Genomic DNA, 20,842 nt, shown 5'->3' with positions numbered 1-20,842 from the left:
GATTTATTTCTGGAACGGAACATATTCTTGGAATGTGGGAACCACCACAGAAAAGGGCCCCTTCCTGGTTGCTGGCAGAGGAATATTTGCAGCTTGTGAGAAAACTAGGAGGGCCTTTGGTAATGGCCGTAGGGGCCAGACAGATCCAAATGGGAGAAGCTGTTCCCTTGGGTAATCCACTCCTGAGTTGCTTGGGTCAAAGCTGGAACCTGGCTTGGTACCAGATGGTGGGCAGTTCAGTTCTTTCAACAAAGGTGCTACATGACAGCAGCTTGACACATCGCTCAACAACCTACCCATGGCACTCTTTGCTTGTGCCAGCTTCTAGACCACGCATACGAGCAGCTAAACATAGAGTGCCTATCAGTATGCCCCTTTGCCACCCCACCAGGTGTTTTCACAATGTTTCCATTTCTTAATTTTATGTTCCTTCCTTCAGTAAGCACTGCGTTCGCATACATTAGATTAGTCCATTTTATCTTTGGCAGTCATACAGTGAGGTGAACCAGATTGAAAGATAGCAACTTGCCAAGGTTATCAAGTTGAGAATTTTGAGCTGAGCGTGTGCGCGCACACGGACACACACACTTTTAAAAGTCTCAAAGCAGTTTACAATGAAACATGCCAAAACATGTTAAACAATGTGCAACTTCAGTAAAATAACAATTAAAAACACACACGAAAGCTCAGGTTGATGACACTTGTCATCAAAGTTGCTGATGTGTCTGCAAGAATAAAAAAATGTTTCTACATGGTGCCAAAATGGTAGCAAAGTTGGTGCCAGCCAGATCTCCTTTCTCGCACTATGCACAATGGCCCACTAACTCTTTCTTAAGGAGCCAGCACTTCTATTTCGATGTCAGAAGGAGTGTAAAGGGGAGGATAAAAATGATGTAGCCCTACATTTATTTCAGTAGCATCCAAGGGAGTTCAATAGCAAAAGGTTTTGAGTTGAACTTGCATCACAACTCTGTACCTGCAAAGTTTTTGTTAGTTCAAATGTAACTCCGTAGTTACAAAACAAGGAAGTGCAAAAACGAACCACAGATTTTCCCCTGATTGCGTTGTGTATTATGTAGCATGTTCTGGTATCTTAAAATGAAGAAAGCAAAACCTCTGTGGGAGTGAGTGGGCATGGAGTGAAAAGGTCACCCCACCCCCGTCCCTCCCTAACTGTTTGCTCTTTATTTCCTTCTCCTGCTTCAAAAAAAAAAAAGAATCAGGGCACATGTGCATATAATTAGTTCCTTGATTTTTTTACATTTGTGTTTTGAAAACATGGATAAGTTGAGGGGGGAAAGAAAATGATTTTTGGGTCACTTTGCCTGGCTGTGGTGCTTTTCATCTTGCAGCTATTGCATTTATGAATTTGTGTATGTACGATTTTTGTCTGTAAATGGGTGTATTTAACCTGCTTTTGCCCATTTATAAATGGATTGCTAGACATTCTTTACTCTGCTTGTGTTGCAGAATATCACTGTGGAGGATTATGCATTGGGTGAACTTCTAGACCTAAAATTCAGTGGGATGATTTTTGTTGTTAACATTTTGGCATTCTATTGCTGCTTTTCTGTACCTTTGAGGGAGTTGCATACACAGACCTTTAACCATGTGTACATGACCTACATAAATATAGGAATTTAGTCTGCTGGTCATCTGTCTTAAATAAACTTGGAAGTTTTCTGGAGATTCAGCTCAGCAGCAGATTGTGGGACTTGATTTTTTTTACCACTGTTGGTGGTATATTTAATTCACTTGAATATTTAATTCACTTGAAACTTTGGGGGCCATGGAATCATTGAAAGCAGGGAGAGCACGTGCTATGAAATGTGACATGTATAATTTCACTAGTGTTATTTGGGAGTAGGAGACGGACCTTTCAACAGGTGGCAAAGATCAGGCTGTCCAAAGAGAATTTAGCTGCTTCCCTCCAGCGTTTTCCAAAGTTTGCAGTAGTTTCCATGAAGACTATTGCAATGCAGTAAGGCATTGCTGCTGCTGAGTGATAAACGTCAACAATAAATTTCAGCATACCACCAACCTGTCTAACATAGTATCTAAGAATGAGCTCTAAATGGCTGAAACCTCAAATCTACAACTTTCCCACCACTTTCCTTATATGGAGTTGGATATGTGATTAAGGATAACCTGTTTGTACCCTTAGGAGTGATCTGGCAGAGGTAGAATTGCTCCAACCCCAACCTTTCCACCTAAAATGCAAGGGCTTCTCTTATGCCAACTGGTTTTTGTTAGTTGTGTGAATCGCACAACACAATTCAAGATTCTGTGGTACTATAGGAGTATAGTCAGGTGCTCTTGTCAGATTATTCATGTGGCTGGGGAAAAGAGTAATCTCACAACCATGTATATTTAGAACACTCAGGTGATGACATGCAGCTTGTCATATGCATTTGAGGTGATGAGCAGCGTTCACAATGACCCCAGGGAAAGTGAGCTAGAAATGCAGACTTCCTAGCAGACGTCTAGCAGTGTCTCCTTTGAAAAGACCCCTCCCATTATTTCAAGACTGTCAGTGGTGATGATAGTTATTGTTCTTAGGAGCTTTTCCTAAAAGGAACAAATAATTTGATGGGCTTTGAATGCAGGCCAAAATGGTTCTAGACTGGCTATAAAAGTTATAAATGTGATGTGTTGCATTGCATGGGTTTTATTATTCCTTATCGCTGTTTCAGTATTAGATATTCTGATTCTCTCTTTGTTTGAACTTTACACGAGTGTTAAACTCATATCCCATCCCTTTTGTAAGAAATAAACAACTGTCCTGTCTACCTTCAAACAGGATCAAGCTAACTGAGGCAATTTTAGAAATAAGAAAAAGCATGGCAGGTAGTTTTAGTTTATGTTTTAAAGGGGCGCTTTCAGTTTAAAGTATTCATAAGTGGGTGACTGTATTTCTGAATAAATGCAGGGCTATATTTTATTTTAAAATGTTTCTTAATGTGTTCTGCTGGTTACTCCCCCCCCCCCCCAATATGGCATATTTTGTTATGAAATGTGTTTGCTCATGAAACTATTGATTGTTTATCTATATAGCATGTCATACACTTATGCTAATCTAAAGAAAAATGAAGGAATATACTTAGGAATACGGACATTTCTGTTTCTTTCCAGCTCTAATCAAATACATTCGACCCGTGTTTGTATCTCGATCAGATCAGGATTCCCGCAGGAAAACTGTTGAGGAGATAAGGCGGCGTGCTCAGTCAAATGGCAAATGGCCACAGGTACTGGTAGAACGTCTTGTGATTTAAAGGTATTTGTTTTCTGTAAAGGAATATCTATTTCCACCTAAAGAGATGCTATTTCTGTTCAAAAGTAGACACACACTCCTCAGGTTTCAGTTTCTACTATTTGTGGGGCTAACATTCACCTGAGTTCTGAATTCTTTCGAATTCTTCAGGTTTTCCTCCAGCTGTTCCTCTTGATTGGTACCACATCTCGGAAAAGGTGGGGGGAAATCCTTTGTTGGATGATACCATGGTTCATTTAATCCATTATCCTGTTTCTAACAGCCAAACATCTATGGGTGTTCACAAAGAAGGCATGAAGGTGACAGCCCCCCCTAGTTGTTGCCAAGGAGGACAAAATCCATGATGTTAAGTTGTGGGTGGACATATCAGACGACACAGTGATTCTTCAAACAGCTCTTGTTTATTCACAGGCCAGAACAGAAGTGAACTGAAGGGTTCAGCCAGCCTGCTTATATAGAGCTCCAGTACAACGTAACTGTAACAATATTCTAAAACTATCCAATCACTGAACGTCACTTTCGATCCCTTATTTGCATAACTATCTACAGTATCCCCCTGCTGGCCCAGGGTGAGAACTTCAATACATAACACATGCCTTGCTGTTAATTTAATTATGTTTGACATGTGAAACAATCCTGATACATTAAGGAAGCAATCCTGTGGGAAGACCCCGTGCCACCTTAACTCACCGTCAGCTCAGCCAGAGAGAGGCTGCACATATCTCCCTCTTCCAGGCTCAGCTGTTAGCAGTACAGTTTCCTTTTCTCAGTCCTGATCCTAGTGTCAGTCATTCTCTTATAGAGTTATGAAAGATGGGGGAAGTACTTTCTCAAGACGAGTTTTCATTATATAAACATCCATCACGTTCCGCTTAATCACCTCTCCTTTCTTTCCTCAACTAAACAATTCCTTTATGAATAGTGAATTCACCTCTTGGCAATTTGCTTACCCCTTCGAAGCGTTTTCAAATTGTGCGATAGCACTTTTGAGAAGAAACAAGTACATAATATTGAAATGTCACCACAGCATAAATTTGGGTAATGGTATTTTAACGTTGAGTTCTATTCCTAATAATTTTCCAGTGGTGAGTTTGTTGCCGCTTAGGAATCTCTTAAGCTGTGCATAGATAAGTTTTCCTCCTGCCATAGAGGAAATCATCTTAATCTTCACCTCTTCTTTGTTTGTGGGCGCCTTGCTGGTGAATGAAGGTAGAATAACACCCCATGCTGCCCCCTTCTGCCCTTTGCTGCTATGTGTGAGAAACTTTAGTGCCTTGATTTTAAAAGAACAGGGTTTCCTACTACTAATATTGTTTAACTTTTATTGAGTACTGATGGTAAGTACAGTAAGAACATAGAACTTTAGAGTAATGTAAAGGGGCACGGGTGGCGCTGTGGGTAAAACCTCAGTGCCTAGGACTTGCCGATCGTATAGTCGGTGGTTCAAATCCCCACGGCGGGGTGAGCTCCCGTCTTTCAGTCCCAGTTCCTGCCCACCTAGCAGTTCGAAAGCACCCCTAAGTGCAAGTAGATAAATAGGTACCGCTTTATAGCGGGAAGGTAAACGGCGTTTCCGTGTGCTGCGCTGGTGCTGGCTCACCAGAGCAGCTTCGTCACGCTGGCCACGTGACCTGGAAGTATCTGCGGACAGCGCTGGCTCCTGGCCTCTTAAGTGAGATGAGCGCACAACCCTAGAGTTGGACATGACTGGCCCGTACGGGCAGGGGTACCTTTACCTTTACCTTTTAAAGCTGGGGAAAAGCTGAATCTGGCAATTTCGATGTGGATTAGTTCCCCTTCTTTGAATATATGAGCAGGGAGGGATCTTCCAGCTTCTCTTTCTTCATTAGGGTTGGGGTATTTAAATACCACCTGATATTTAGTGAAGTATCGTTGGAATTTGGTTATACAGTACTGCTTTGCTGTTTTTATTTTATTCCACAACCCTGTTACTTTATTTTTCTCTTTTGCTTACTTGTTTTTCCCCCTGTATCTACACGTTTTCATATGCAACAGTAAAATTCAATAAAAAAGTGTTTTAGAAAAAGAAAACAAGTGGTGTAATCTAGGCTCCAGAAGTCTTGGAGTCTACGTAATTTAAAAGGCAATGGATGAGGAAGTCATTGTTTGCTTCATGCGTGATTAAATGAAGAAAGAGTTACCCTCCTTGTGATGAACACAAGGGTGGGGGGGTGGAGAAACATTATATTATAACTTCTACCTCACTCATTGAGAGGGTATCTGGCCCTCACTGTTTGCAGTTCCAAATGGGAGAGTGCTTCAAAGATTCCTGGGCTACGTTCCATACATTCTTTCATAGATCACACTCCATTTGTAGAACACCTTAGGGAGCAACCTGAATGCCTTCTTGAAATCAGATACCTGTGGTGAATTGTTTATTAAACGCTAGCAGCATTTAAAGCAAAGCGAATTTGAATGCTTCTAAATTCTGAGCTTGAAATGTACTTAAAAGATGCAGAAGATGTACAAAAATAACTTTGTAATAGAGGGTTTTTTTCTGTTTCTGTTTTAAGATTATGATATTCCCGGAAGGAACATGCACTAATCGATCCTGCCTAATTACCTTCAAGCCTGGTAGGTATGATGTACATTCTTCTTTACCTATGTAACATCAGTGTAACTTCAGATTTTGAAATTCGGTGCTCATTATTGCCTATGGCCACTTCAGATGTTACAAGAGGTGTGTCCTCCCACCCCCCCAACCCCCAATAAGGGCAACCTTTGCCTTTTCTGAAACTTTGGTATGCCAAGAAACCTAGGATTGTCTGTCTGTTCAAATGTTGAGTTAACTGTCGTAACTTGCAATCCAAGTACGTGCAAAAAACCCACCCATCTGAAGTACCTTCTTCATACACAGGTCTGGAAATCAAAGTGCATCATTGCAAACATGTGTTGACCATTTCCTGGAAAATGCTGAATGCAAATAAAGGTGTTTCCATCTTCAAATCTAATTATTTAGTTCAGGACAAACAAGCAAACAAGAACCTGAAATAGGACATTCAGTCAGTTCATCATTCTCTGTATTTTGTCCAGTCTTGACACTTGCTGACTTTCATCTAGTGTGCATCAGGGCTCCTTCGGGATATTATGTGGTCTAGAATGTTTAAACCTAAAACCTCTCTATAGCAAAATAATCTCTTTTTTGAGGATTACTGCCATTAGCTCAGTTCTCTTACTGTTTCCTATGGAATTCAAAAAATGTTTCCAAGTAAGTTCAGAAAGAATTCCTTGCAGAAAAAGAAGGTGGAACTCTCGTGGTTTTGTGCCCTGATTTGGTAGGTGAAGGGGCATTGGAACGAGTTGTTTTTGTATTTCTAATGTAATAGTCAGAGACATCATTGGATTGTTCCTTCCATGCTTCAGTGGTCTTTATTTCATAGAATTGTAGACATAGTAAATGGAAATTATTCTCTTTGCCAAATACAGAGGGTAGGGGTGTTTTGCTTGTATCACAAATTGCAGGAGATAAGGTTATCTTACCATTTTTTGCATTCTCTAAAGTTTAGTCAACATATTGGATAATGAGAGATTTATGGTAATACCTTGTGCCCTTTTCATTCCTGATTTGATGCCAGGACTTTTCCTCAGATATGTATTGGTATGGCTCTTGTGTTGTGCAGCACTTTGCAATATTTTCCCTAGGATCTGTGTATTTGCATGACCTCTGGTTTTCTAATCAGATGGGTATCATCCTGTTCTGTATCTGAATAATTTCATGTTGATGGCACATGTACAAATCCATGCATTCTTGGGAGCTGTGCGACAGAATAATGAGTAAAAGAATCCATGAGTGAAGATTTGAATCATGTGGAGAATACAACCTTCAGTCTGAGTCCAAACATATATTTTCCTAGCATTTAAGCATGTACTACTAATATTCAGTAGTATTGGAGCTTGGCTGTTTGCAGAATGGAGCTTCTAGTGCTAATCTGTCAGAGCCTTCTAGAAAAGATTGCTTCAGATTGTGTAAATGTCTAGTCCAGTTTTCCGTGAGCAGGTGTGTATGTTCGATAGGAGATCTTCATTTCAGAGATCTTCCCTAGAAAATACAGTAGTACCTCTGGTTAAGAACTTAATTCGTTCCGGAGGTCCGTTCTTAACCTGAAACTGTTCTTAACCTGAAGCACCACTTTAGCTAATGGGGCCTCCCGCTGCCACCATGCCGCCAGAGCACGATTTCTGTTCCCATCCTGAAGCAACGTTCTTAACCCGAGTTACTATTTCTGGGTTAGCGGAGTCTGTAACCTGAAGCATCTGTAACCTGAAGCGTTTGTAACCCCTAGGTACCACTATACAAGTTTGTGTCACCTTCCCTGATGTCAAGATAGAGAGAGCAAGGATTTTTTTAAAAAAATACCAACACCTTACGGGCTCCCTTAGTGAAAGAAGCCTTGACCTGGGTTTCTGGTTCAACAGGTTCCTCTAGTCCATGAGTAAACAATAGTTACTATCATCAGTACCTGTGAGAGATAGGGGTGGAATGAGAGGTTGCTGCTCAGGGCTTCAAACAAAAATCCCAAAGGCCTCTTTCCCTGGAGCCTTGCAGAGTGCATCATCATGCTTAGAGAGATTCATATGCCGTGCTGCGAAATCTAGAAAGCCCAATTGTTCATCCTTTTCGGAAAGGGAGGCATCTAAATTTGTAAATGTTGATGAAAATAGCCACAGACTGACCATAGAGTTGGGAAAGAACTGGGTGTCCAGAAAAGATTTTCATTTATTGCTATCTTCGGTAGTGGATGAAAGTGCAAACAAAGAAGACCAGAATTGTTGAATGTTTCAGTTATCATTCCTTTCTTGTTCCTAGTTAGAGATTTGAGTTGATTCTAGAGTCTTCTTCCACTCCAGAAGAGTGGAAGAATTAGCATTAACAATGTAGATTGTTTTCACACACCTTATTATTGGTTGCTGTTCGTTGGCTTATAATATGAGAGAGAGGTTACAAGGCAGATTTTCCTGTTTAAAAAGAAAATGTTTGTCTTCATCAGGGAAGGCAGTCAAACCTTGTGGTGGAACATTTTTTCTATTTCTGTCAAATTCCTGGAAATATATATATATGTTGCGTAGGATTTGACAGCCCTGAGATCTTTCCAATTAGGTACTTCTGAAAAATTGCTGGCTATTAGTTGTTTTGACTAACTATCTATTCTTCCTGTGTCATCTTACCTGGAATGAAATATCCTGCTTATCAAAGGATTGAAATTAAATTGAATGAATCATACTAATGCTTCCAATGTAATACAAAGTTTTCCAGGAAGTAAGCTGCTGGGAATAAGGCACAGTGGTATACCATAACAGTAAACCTCTGAAGATGGCACATTATGTTCACTTGCAGGGAGAAGCTTGGACTATTTATTATTTGGGCAGGAAATAATCAGAATCTATTTATCTTTAGATGCTTGGATTACTATGTTGCTGAGTGTTGTTGCTTAACCTTTAAAAATAAATTATAGTTGCATCTTTTTTGGCTACTTGGGAAGGTGGAAAACTTCAGAGCATATCATCCAGAAAAGCCAGCTGTTACATAACAGAAATGCTCAAGCAATACCTTCAATTCTCACAGTGTCATTAATAGGTGGTAATTAGAAAGTATTGTAATTATATGTATCCCGTATATCTTGTAGGAGCATTTATCCCTGGAGTGCCTGTCCAACCTGTGATTTTACGTTATCCAAACAAACTGGTAAGCTCTGAGTAAGCTTTTATGCTAAATACATAAAGGTAAAGGGACCCCTGACCGTTAGGTCCTGTTGCGGATAACTCTGGGGTTGCGGCGCTCATCTCACTTTGTTAGCTGAGGGAGCCAGTGTACAGCTTCTGGGTCATGTGGCCACCAGCATGACTAAGCCACTTCTGGCAAACCAGAGCAGCACACAGAAACACCATTTACTTTCCCGCCGGAGCGGTATCTGTTTATCTACTTGCACTGGTGTGCTTTCGAACTGCTAGGTTGGCAGGAGCAGGGACCGAGCAATGGGAGCGCACCCCGGCGCGGGGATTCAAATCGCTGATCTTCCAGTCGGCAAGCCCTAGGCTCAGTGGTTTAGACCACAGCGCCTCCCGCATCCCTATGCCAAATGCATATAGGAACCTTAAGTAGTTGTCTGAAATATATTCTCAAACTTTTTTTTGAAAAGCAGAATGGTAGTAAATCAGGTGGGAGGTGACACGGGCTGTTTCTTAGATATGTACATTTGTTTCAAGACAAATGCAGCGTGTGTTGACTTATTTCCCCCCCAAACGGGAGAACATGAAGTATCCCCCAAAATAGTCAAGTTACTCCTATGCTAGCTAGAAAGATGTAAATTTGATATGTACACAGCCCATCTTTTCATCTAATAGCTGATCTGTTAATCTATCAATCTATTACTGCAGAATGCAAGATTTGTTTGCTAGTATCTCATTGTGGTAAACAAACTCAGTTCTACCTATGAGAAAGCAAAAGTGAGCTTGTGTCCCCGTTATTCCTTTAACTGAAATGCTGCTTCTGTATCACTAGAGGGCACTGATAATTCCTTTGTCAGTATGCTGTAAACTGGAGGAATTCCTGAACCTACAAGAAATTCATCGGCATTTCATTTAAAGTATTTCCCCCTTCATGATTTAGTAGACAAAACCCTTACAGGGATAATGAGATATAAATAGCCTACTGTCACATTTTTCAAAGCAGTGCTTTTTTTGTGAAGCCTATTAACATCATAGGACTGCTTAAATATTTGAATGCATTTCTTTTGCTGCATAGGATACAATTACGTGGACATGGCAGGGTCCAGGAGCGTAAGTCAGCTATGTATTATTTGACTTACTAATTGCTTTAATGAATTGCTTTTCTTTCTGAGGACTAGTATGTTAAATAATGGGCACACGTCAGATTATCTTCCTGGCCAAGGTTTAATAAGTTCTTCAAACCCCAAATCACACTATTCCTAATTTGAATGAATAGATTAGCCTGCCAATAGATAACTTTTGTCTATAGTGTTTGGAAACATCTGAGCAATGGCCTTATTGTTTCTCTTTAGCTTTTTCATACAATTTCAAATCGATTAAGTATTTGATAATGTTAAATCATATTTGATTTCAATATCATTCATAGCTAAGGTACTTAAGTTTACTGTGCATCAGTTTTGATATTTAATTGCCAAGTAGTGTTCGCTTCCCATATGTTACAGAGTGAGGCCCATCTGCTTACACAACATAAATCCATTTGTGCAATGGGACTTCTTTTTCTTCCTGCTCCTCCAACTCCCCCCCCCCCCAGCTTCAGAGAGTCCCCCAACCCTTTAGAGTATATTTGGGGGTGCACAGTGGGGAGGAGAGGAATGAGAAGTCCCATTGCATGAGCAGGTGCCAGTTTGTACAATGCTGGATCTCACCCAAAGTTCATTTTCGTTTCTCTTTCTCAGGATGCATTCGTGATGTTAATTACGGAACTAATAATCTTGTAAATTAAAACGAGCTTTTCATTTCTCTTTCAGGTTGAAAATTCTGTGGCTAACTTTATGTCAGTTTCATAATTTTGTGGAAATAGAGGTTAGTACAAAGTTACCAGTGTTTTAGTCTGCAATCCTAGGCTTGAGACAACTAAAAAAAACTACAACCCATTTTAACGGTATCCTTTAATATGTGTGAATAGTTCAGCTCTGGAACAGGGGAGAGCACAATAACTTCATAAGAGTACCCCAGCAAAATAAAGACCCTGTACTGCGGGAGGAAAGCTTAACTTCATTTTATTTCTTTTTCATTTCCCCACTTTGCAATAAGGAATAGCCAATGCTATTTTTTGTAGAAAAAGAGGTACCGGAACTCAGCAATGAACTGTTCTCTTACAATGGCAATGGCGCCTGTTAAGTTGTGGGTGAACATATCAGACGACACAGCGATTCTTCAAACAGCTCTTGTTTATTCACAGGCCAGAACTGAACTGAACTGAAGGGTTCAGCCAGCCTGCTTATATAGAGCTGCACTACAACGCAACTGTAACACTTTCTGTAACTATCCAATCACTGAACGCCACTTTCAATCCCTTATTTGCATATGTGGACATGAGTGAAAACTATCTACAGTATCCCCCTGCTGGCCCAGGGTGAGAACTTCAGTATATAACAGCGCCCACCTGAGAGGTGCCAGGACTGAGTTCTGGTGACTTCCAGCTGAACAAAAACCCTGGGAATAGAACAAGTGCTTCCACTGGTCTCCACAAATCCATGCATTGTTGACCTTGAGTTAGGCTACTGTAATGAGCTCTACATGGGGCTGCCCTTGGGTCTGGTTCGGAAACTCCAGTTGGTGCAGAATCCAGCAGCCAGATTGCTGGGGCAAGCTTCTGGTTGAGAACATGTCATGGCTTCCCATCTGCTACTGAGCCAAGCTTCTTATACTGATTTACAAAGCCCTGAGCAGCTTTGGGTCCAGGATACCTGAGGTATCACCTGAACCCTTATAATTCCGGCTCTGTTACTGAGATCATCTGCAGGAGTGGCTTGGATGAGTTGGTGAGGCTCGTTTGACAACAACAAGAAATCAAGCTTTTTGTGTCACCAGTCCTGTGGAACACTCTGCCAAAAGAGATTCAGAGGCACCTTCTGTGCCAACTTTTAAATGTCCACTGAAAACAATTGAGAGTACACCTCCCACAATAGTCTATTGATGCTTGTTTTTTTAATTTCTTTTTGCTTTCAACTTGCTTTTTTAAACTTTCTATTATTTTACTGTCTGGTTTTATGTTTTTTCTATTGTGATATAAAATAAATAAAAGAATAATAATAGAGGTCAAAACATTACGGGCATATTGGGATGGGGAATTAATGTCACTGATCAACGATAATGCTACTATCCGTATGCGGTGGTACTGATGACATTTGCACAGCCACATTTCATACCTGCAGTCCACTCTCAAGGAGAAAAATGCAGTTTTTAGACTTGCTGTTCTGAACGGTGGGAAAATGAGATAACTGATGCAGTTGGAAGCACAACGTAGAAGAAAGATGCCTAATCTGTATCCCACACAGCTGCTCATTTGTTGCACTATAAATATCATTTAGTTCCTTTTAAAAAACCAAATTAATAAAGGGTGGGAGGTTGGAAACAAAAAACCCCCTGAAATGTTGCTACTCCTTAATGATGTGTGTAAAAATTCAGGGTTGTGTTTTTATGTTTTTTGTATTTGCTTATGAACATTTGATCCTGTTACTGTACTTAAAAGCAACATTATTAGTGTGAGTTTATACTTTTGCCTGTGAAATACAGTAACACGTTTGAGCTGAAACCATTTTTTCTACTTGCAGTTCCTGCCTGTGTATATCCCCTCTGAAGAAGAAAAGAGAAACCCATCTCTGTATGCAAATAACGTGAGACGGATCATGGCACAGTAAGTGAACTGCTGTCCAAATAGCACCATTGTGGTATCTGCTTATTTAGATGTTTGTACCGAAATATTCTGCTTATTTTAATGTGTGTGCTAACATTGTGGATATTGCAGAAAAAATATATCATATCAAACCTAACAAAAGCTGATTGCATCACAAGTGTGGACTGGAATCTGAACCTGTTTTTGGTGTAGAAATTACAACCCCACCAATGACAAGAAAATCTGTTCCTTCTAAGATCTGACAAGTCCCTACTAGTGTCAACTTTGACTTGTCCGGGTTCATTTTTAGTCTATTAATCCTTAACTACCTGCCGACAGATGGGACGCAGGTGGCGCTGTGGGTTAAAGCCTCAGCGCCTAGGACTTGCCGATCGAAAGGTCGGCGGTTCGAATCCCTGCGGCGGGGTGCGCTCCCGCTGCTCGGTCCCAGCGCCTGCCAACCTAGCAGTTCGAAAGCACCTCCAGGTGCAAGTAGATAAATAGGGACCGCTTACCAGCGGGAAGGTAAACGGCGTTTCCGTGTGCGGCTCTGGCTCGCTGGCCACGTGACCCGGAAGTGTCTCCGGACAGCGCTGGCCCCTGGCCTCTTGAGTGAGATGGGCGCACAACCCCAGAGTCTGGCAAGACTGGCCCGTATGGGCAGGGGTACCTTTACCTTTTACCTGCCGACAACTTCCAAACAGTGATTTTATGGCCAATACAGTAGCTGGATGTTTGGGGAAATTTCCTCATTCCAAAACAGTGGGCGATCTCTCTCAGTGGCTTTATATAGATGATCAACAGGATTTGTGTCAATACTAATCCCTGTAGGACTACATAGACCAATTTTCAAGAGGTGAACAATCAACATCATTCCCAGTGACCATCCTCTATATCTGACTGGGAAAGAATACCCGAATTTCTAGGGAACCAAACCTATCATCCAAACTGAAAATTGAAGCAGATACATTATGGTTGTAGATTAAGGTGCAGTTTAGATGTAGCAAGAAAACAATTTAAAGGGATTTGGCTTCTAGGTCCCCAGATATACCCAATGCACTGCCCACCAGAATGTGCTGGCTGCTAATAACTGTAACTGAGCATTTTAATTATGGGGACGCAGGTGGCACTGTGGGTTAAAGCCTCAGCGCCTAGGACTTGCCGATCAAAAGGTCGGCGGTTCGAATCCCTGCAGCGGGGTGCGCTCCCGTTGCTCAGTCCCAGCGCCTGCCAACCTAGCAGTTCGAAAGCACTTCCAGGTGCAAGTAGATAAATAGGGACCGCTTACCAGCGGGAAGGTAAACGGCGTTTCCGTGTGCGGCTCTGGCTCCCCAGAGCAGCGATGTCACGCTGGCCACGTGACCCGGGAGTGTCTTCGGACAGCGCTGGCCCCTGGCCTCTTGAGTGAGATGGGCGCACAACCCCAGAGTCTGTCAAGACTGGCCCGTACGGGCAGGGGTACCTTTACCTTTACCTATAGCCGTGTTGGTCTGCCGTAGTCGAAACAAAATAAAAAAATTCCTTCCAGGAGCTCCTTAGAGACCAACTAAGTTTGTTATTGGTGTGAGCTTTCGTGTGCATGCACACTTCTTCAGATACCTTCAGATGTCTTCTTCAGATATTCTTCAGGTATCTGAAGAAGTGTATACCTTCAGATATCTTCTTCAGATATTCTTCAGGTATCTGAAGAAGTGTGCATGCACATGAAAGCTCAAACCAATAACTTAGTTTGGTCTCTAAGGTGCTACTGAACAATTTAAATACCATATTGTTCGCTCTATAAGATGCACCAGACCATAAGATGCCCCTAGTTTTTGGAGGAGGAAAACAAGGGAAAAAATATTCTGAATCTCAGAACCCAGAACAACAAGAGGGACCGCTACGCAGTGAAAGCAGCGATCCCTCTTGCTCTTATGGCTTCTGGGATAGCTGTGCAGCCTGCATTCGCTCCATAAGACGCACACACATTTCCCCTTACTTTTTAGGAGGGAAAAAGTGAGTCTTGTAGAGCGAAAAATACGGTACATGTCTGGGGAAAGTTTTTTATAGTGGTTTTAAGATGCACAAACACACATAAATGTACACCAAACAGTTGAGAAACATGCAGGAGGGAAGGTCTAATGGTTTAATGGTTTTAGGCAGATTTAAATGTACCCTCCCTTTTCTTTGTCTCTTCATCCCCATTTTAAAATTTGAAGTACTCTTCATGAAAGCTACTCTTTCCTTGACTTGCCAGACCACATCGTGAGCTTTGGCATAGCCAAAACGTGGCGTTTAGATTGTGTCTGCTTTATAAGCCTGCCGTTATAAATAAAGTGTGATGCTGTTGTGTAAATTCCTGCTTTCCCCCCCCCCCCAAGGGCTTTGGGAGTTCCAGTAACGGACTACACTTTTGAAGATTGCCAGCTAGCTTTGGCTGAAGGACAACTTCGTCTCCCTTCAGACACCTGCCTCTTAGAATTTGCAAAGCTTGTGAGAAGCCTTGGGTGAGCAGGTTGATAAAAGTGTTGAACTGTACGACGTAATGTTTTAATCGCTTTGTAACTGTATAGGGACTCAGGTGGCGCTATGGGTTAAACCACAGAGCCTAGGACTTGCTGATCAGAAGGTTGGCGGTTCGAATCTCTGTGATGGGGTGAGCTCCCGTTGCTTGGTCCCTGATCCTGCCAACCTAGCAGTTCAAAAGCACGTCAAAGTGCAAGTAGATAAATAGGTACTGCTCTGGTGGAAAGGTAAACAGCGTTTCCGTGCGCTGCTCTGGTTCGCCAGAAGTGGCTTAGTCATGCTGGCCACATGACCCGGAAGCTATACGCCGGCTCCCTCAGCCAATAAAGCGAGATGAGCGCCGCAACCCCAGAGTGGATCACGACTGGACCTAATGGTCAGGGGTCCCTTTACCTTTACCTTAACTTTATAAAAGAATTTTTTTAAAAAATGTATTTTTTTAAAAAATGTATTTTAATTATAGATTTTCTTGATTTACAAAGGTATGTGCAATGTCTCTCATATTTTTTTCTCCATGCAACTTTTTTTACAAATCGGTTTAAAAGCAATTTTAAAAAAAGTAAAGCATCTGGGAGGTTGTGGGAGCAATGTTTTGCAATCTTGCAGGAGCAGACCAGAATCACAGAGGTTTCAAAAGCTTAACAAATTTGACATCTGCCAGTGTTGTGCAAGATCTAGTTATAATAGGCTTCTTGCCACTTAATTCAGTTGAACATTCCTGGCTTCAGTTGACTGTGGTTCTGATAATTAGGAAAGTCATAATTTGTATTCCTGGGTGAACCTAGCATATTAAAACTTATGGTAGAGACAGAAAGGAAGAGCCATCTGTATATCATTTCCCCCTCACCTCAGCACAAGTTAGATGCCACGGTGGTGGTTTGCAGAAGTCCGCATTGCTTAAATTTATATTATATTAAGTTAACAAAACAAAACAAAAAACCTTTCAGCTTAACATGTTATATTGGACACTTCCTATGTTCACTCACATTTCAAAATGTCAAGACGTTACAGCTGTTGAATCTTACCTTGTTAGATCCAGCTTCATCATGGCCTTGAAGCTTGGTGGTTGTCAGTGGTAGATGAGAATCTGAGATGATGGTGATGATGATGATGATGATGATGATGATGATGATGATAATAATATTTTTAAAGGAGGGCTTTTTCTATAACTGCAAATATAAAGTGGGAGCAACTTTTTCCAGTTCAGGATATTGCATTAGAACTTTCCTCTTCTGAAAACTGAATTTATCCGAATGCTCTCCCACGTTGTTTTAGAGCAAAACTGTATATTCAGATTGCGTGGTACAGAATTCCTGGAACTCTGTCATTCAGAATGAAGAGTGAAAAGATGCATGTCTGAATGACCCACCACAGGAAGAAAAGGTGTAGATTCATTGAATTGTAGAGTTGGAAAGGAAGTTGAGGGTTATCTAATCCAAACCCCACCCCCCTGTAATGCAGAAATCACAACTAAAGCATCTATGGCAGATGGCCATCCAGTCTCTGCTTAAAATCCTCCAAGGGAGGAGAGTCGAACTCCTCTCTTGGGAAACATTCCACTGTCAAACAGCTCTTAGTGTCAGGAAGTTCTTCCTTTCTTGTAACTTGAATCCATTGGTTTGGGTCCTAGCCTCTAGAGGAGGAGAAAACAAGCTTGCTCTGTCCTCCATGCCCTTTAGATATTTGAAGGGACGCGGGTGGCTCTGTGGGTTAAACCACAGAGCCTAGGACTTGCTGATCAGAAGGTTGGTGGTTCAAATCCCTGCGACAGGGTGAGCTCCCGTTGCTTGGTCCTGCTTCTGCCAACCAACAGTTCGAAAGCACGTCAAAGTGCAAGTAGATAAATAGGTACCGCTCCGGTGGGAAGATAAACAGCGTTTCCGTGTACTGCTCTGGTTTGCCAGAAGCGGCTTAGTCATGCTGGCCACATGACCGGAAGCTGTCTGCAGACAGACGCCGGCTCCCTCGGCCTGTAGAGTGAGATGAGTGCCGCAACCCCAGAGTCGGTCACGACTGGACCTAATGGTCAGGGGTCCCTTTACCTTTACCTATTGTCAGATGGCTTAGGTGGTTGTTCACGAGTAACCAGGCAGGACTCCGACCTGTCTTTTACAGGTTTTATTTAGGTGCAAAACTATTTACAGTGCAGAACCCCAACGTTCATGTCTGCCTCAATCGCTAGCAGAATCCGGGAGTGCTTGTTTCCTGGACCTCCCCCAACATAAAAGTCTCATTACGCCCAGCCTTTTCCTTCCCTCTTTGCGCTTTAGACTTCTGTGCAGGATGGGCGAAGGAATGGGTGTGCTTCCCTCCTGGCCAGCTTTTGCCAGGAGCGTTGCTGAGGCTCCTACCAGCATCCTCTGATCCTTTCACTTCTTCCCAACCGGAGGTGGGTTTTCCTCATCACCGGAAAAAGTACTGCTTCGCAAGATTTTTGGAGGCTCCCTGTAACACAACTGCCCCTTTGTTTCCCGCCCCTGTTCTGATGGCAGTTCCCTGACAGCTATCATATCTCCTCTCGGTCTCCTCTTTACCAGGCTAAACATATCACACATCAGGGATAAGGTTTTAGCATTTATCTTCTGTTAGTGGATTGCCAGGAAATTACAAACTGCCTGGTTTGTCCTCCTCAACACTCCTGTAAGAAAATAAGAGATAGGGTTGTTTACAATTTCAGCCTTGGTTGAGAGCCAGTGTGGTGTAGTGGTTAAAAGCGGTAGACTAGTAATCTGGTGAACCGGGTTCGCGTCTCCGCTCCTCCACATGCAGCTGCTGGGTGACCTTGGGCCAATCACACTTCTCTGAAGTCTCTCAGCCTCACTCACCTCACAGAGTGTTTGTTGTGGGGGAGGAAGGGAAAGGAGAATGTTAGCCACTTTGAGACTCCTTTGGGTAGTGATAAAGCGGGATATCAAATCCAAACTCTTCTTCTTCTTCCTCTCATGTTTAGATTAAAGCCAGAGAAGCTTGAAAGAGAGCTTGATGCATATTCAGGAAATACCAAAAGAATGAAAGACAAAAGGGTCAGTCTCAAGGAGTTTGCAGAATACCTAGAAGTCCCGGTTTCTGACACATTAGAAAACATGTTTGCACTTTTTGATGAGGTAAGAAAGATGACAGTCTTTAAATTTCTAAATAACCACTTTTATTATTTGAATTAAGGCCTTGGTCGTTCTTTCGTTAGGAATGCAGTTTTCATTTGTGAGTATGGTTAATAGAGCTGTAACATAGAAAGTACCTGTTTATGTTATGAACAATAGTTTCGAAAAAGTGATTACTAAAGATCTTACTAAAGATTATCAGAAGATCTTGTGAGCATGCCTTTTGCTTGCTGTGCGAACATTTGTAGTCTGAAATTACGCATCCTATTGGCTGCTGATCATCATTTTTACCATGGAGAAATGTAGCACAAGGGATACAAGGTGACTATGACTTATTTTACAAATTAGACCACAGCTTTCTGTATACATACACATATATAGCAAGCATAACGTAGTGTTGCATCAAAGCTCTCTATAAACATCCACATGCGAGAACTATTGGAAAGCCGGCAAAGGGCTGTTTGAAAGCCTCATGTTTCTTTTTGAAGTTTTGACAATCAAGGGCTCAAAGGGTTACATTAACTGATAGCACTATGATGCCAGGTGATTGGCAGGTGGGTTCCCTGCCCACCAGGGGTTGGGGAGAAAAAGATCTGGCCAGAAAGGGTTCCTTGTGTAAAACAACTGATAAATATAAGATGTTTCAACAGTTCAGAGGAGTTAGTCCTTTAGTTAATTGCAGACGAGCTGGTATTTTAACACTAGTTTCTTTGTTTAAAAATCTTTGTGCTGAAACCTCCATGTGAACTCTTTTTATGTGCACTTTTCAAAATTTTCTTTTCTTCAGTGGGTATTTTCTATGAAACTGGTAATACAGTTTTGTTTCTTTCTTTTTTTACAGAAGGAAAGTGGTCTGATTGACTTAAGAGAATATGTAATCGCTTTGTCAGTAGTCTGTCGGCCATCCAAAACCTTGCAAACGATACAGCTGGCTTTTAAGGCAAGTAGCAGCTTTTATTAAGCCAGTTTGTTGAAAGCCATTTTTAAAAACAAAGCCCTTTTTTCCCTTTTCCTTTTTTTTGGGGGGGGGGGGGCAAAACAGGTCAATTCATTACATTAACCACAACTTCTCTGCATCTCTTGTCATTACTGGCTTTATACAAGTTCTGTACAGTTGTTGTTTAGTCGTTTAGTCGTGTCCGACTCTTCGTGACCCCATGGACCAGAGCACGTCAGGCACTCCTGTCTTCCACTGCCTCCCGCAGTTTGGTCAGACTCATGTTTGTAGCTTCGAGAACACTGTCCAACCATCTCGTCCTCTGTTGTCCCCTTCTCCTTGTGCCCTCCATCTTTCCCAACATCAGGGTCTTTTCCAGGGAGTCTTCTCTTCTCATGAGGTGGCCAAAGTATTGGAGCCTCAGCTTCAGGATCTTCCAGTGAGCATTCAGTGCTAATTTCCTTAAGAATGGATGTGTTTGATCTACTGTACAGTAGTCAGCATCTAACAGTAGCCATATTCACTAACATGCATTTTGGCCCGCAAAACACAGCAGCAATCTGTTGTGCCCTGTTTTGTTTTTGTCCAAATCAGCAAGCAGGCGCATGAGGCTGTGCAAATTGCTGCCTACGCAGGCAAATGGGTAAGAAAAAAGTAGCTTGCGTGCTCGTCACTTGATGAAAGCAGCATCAAGCGACAACTTGTCAATGTGAGTGAGCCATCACATATACAACACCACAGAGACATCCTTTCTGGTAATTGTGTTTTATTGTACATTGATGCTTTATTTTATGAGCTGTGGCCAAAGAGGGGCTAACAAATGGGGGGAGAGTGTCACTTGATGATACCTCAAACTTAATGTTTATCAGTAAAGTTAATTCACGAAGAGTTGGACACGACTAAACAACTAAACAACAAAAAAGTTAATTCACATAGTCATCTGTGAGTCATTGAGCATCGAGAAATCAAGTGATGTAAGTGAAAGCCAAGGTTTGTGTACCTTTTGAAAGCCCTGGATTTCCTGAGCTCCGTATATTTGAAGGACCATCTTTTCCTGCATGAGCAACCCCTTACCCTAAACACATCTGGGGTGATCCTGCTCTGGATGTGGCTAGGTCTTATTTTTATTTCAAAATATTTATGACCTGCCTTTCTGTCCACCAGGACCACCAAGGCAGCTAGCAATACACAATACATTGCCTAACTGGCAAAATGAACAGTTCCCACAGAATAAAAGAGGCAGTAAATCAAAAGAACTCAAGGGCGTAAGAGCATATGAGCTCCCCAATGCTCTCTTATCCCCCCAGCACTCAATTCTATTGTGGCATCACACCTGTGGATTGCGTTTCCTTATGCTGGCCCACCAGATTACAGCCTCAGCAGAATTTAGGTGACAAATGAAGTCTCCTGTACCCGTTGCAGTGATGATGCATGATTAGTCAGTTTCCTGCAGCAGACCTTGAGAGAATGGGATTTTAACTGGCATTTAGTAACATAGTTGGCCTTTGTATTTTTATGTACTGTAGTTCCTTATATTACCTTGAGTACTACTTTTATTGGAGAGGCAATTGCATGTATGATGATGATAACGATAATAATAATAATAATAATAATAATAATAATAATAATAACAATAACAAAGTATTAAAATTCAGTGGTCT

At 41.8% G+C, this 20,842-nt stretch overlaps 1 protein-coding gene across 1 annotated transcript in view; it reads left to right on the top strand.

Moving 5' to 3' along the window:
* LPCAT1 (lysophosphatidylcholine acyltransferase 1) overlaps positions 1-20,842 on the top strand; it is a 55,851-nt gene that overhangs the window by 18,867 nt on the left and 16,142 nt on the right. Inside the window, exons 4-12 of the mRNA XM_083749716.1 lie at positions 3,133-3,245; positions 5,806-5,866; positions 8,917-8,975; positions 10,035-10,069; positions 10,768-10,822; positions 12,577-12,659; positions 14,999-15,124; positions 18,094-18,247; positions 19,086-19,184. Of these exons, the coding sequence (XP_083605842.1) occupies positions 3,133-3,245; positions 5,806-5,866; positions 8,917-8,975; positions 10,035-10,069; positions 10,768-10,822; positions 12,577-12,659; positions 14,999-15,124; positions 18,094-18,247; positions 19,086-19,184 (785 nt within the window). The remainder of the gene's footprint in view (positions 1-3,132; positions 3,246-5,805; positions 5,867-8,916; positions 8,976-10,034; positions 10,070-10,767; positions 10,823-12,576; positions 12,660-14,998; positions 15,125-18,093; positions 18,248-19,085; positions 19,185-20,842) is intronic.

This window comes from Podarcis gaigeae, assembly GCF_964106915.1.
Source record: "Podarcis gaigeae genome assembly, chromosome: 7".
NCBI classification, from domain to species: domain Eukaryota; kingdom Metazoa; phylum Chordata; class Lepidosauria; order Squamata; family Lacertidae; genus Podarcis; species Podarcis gaigeae.
This window is presented reverse-complemented; position numbering and strand designations above follow the sequence as displayed.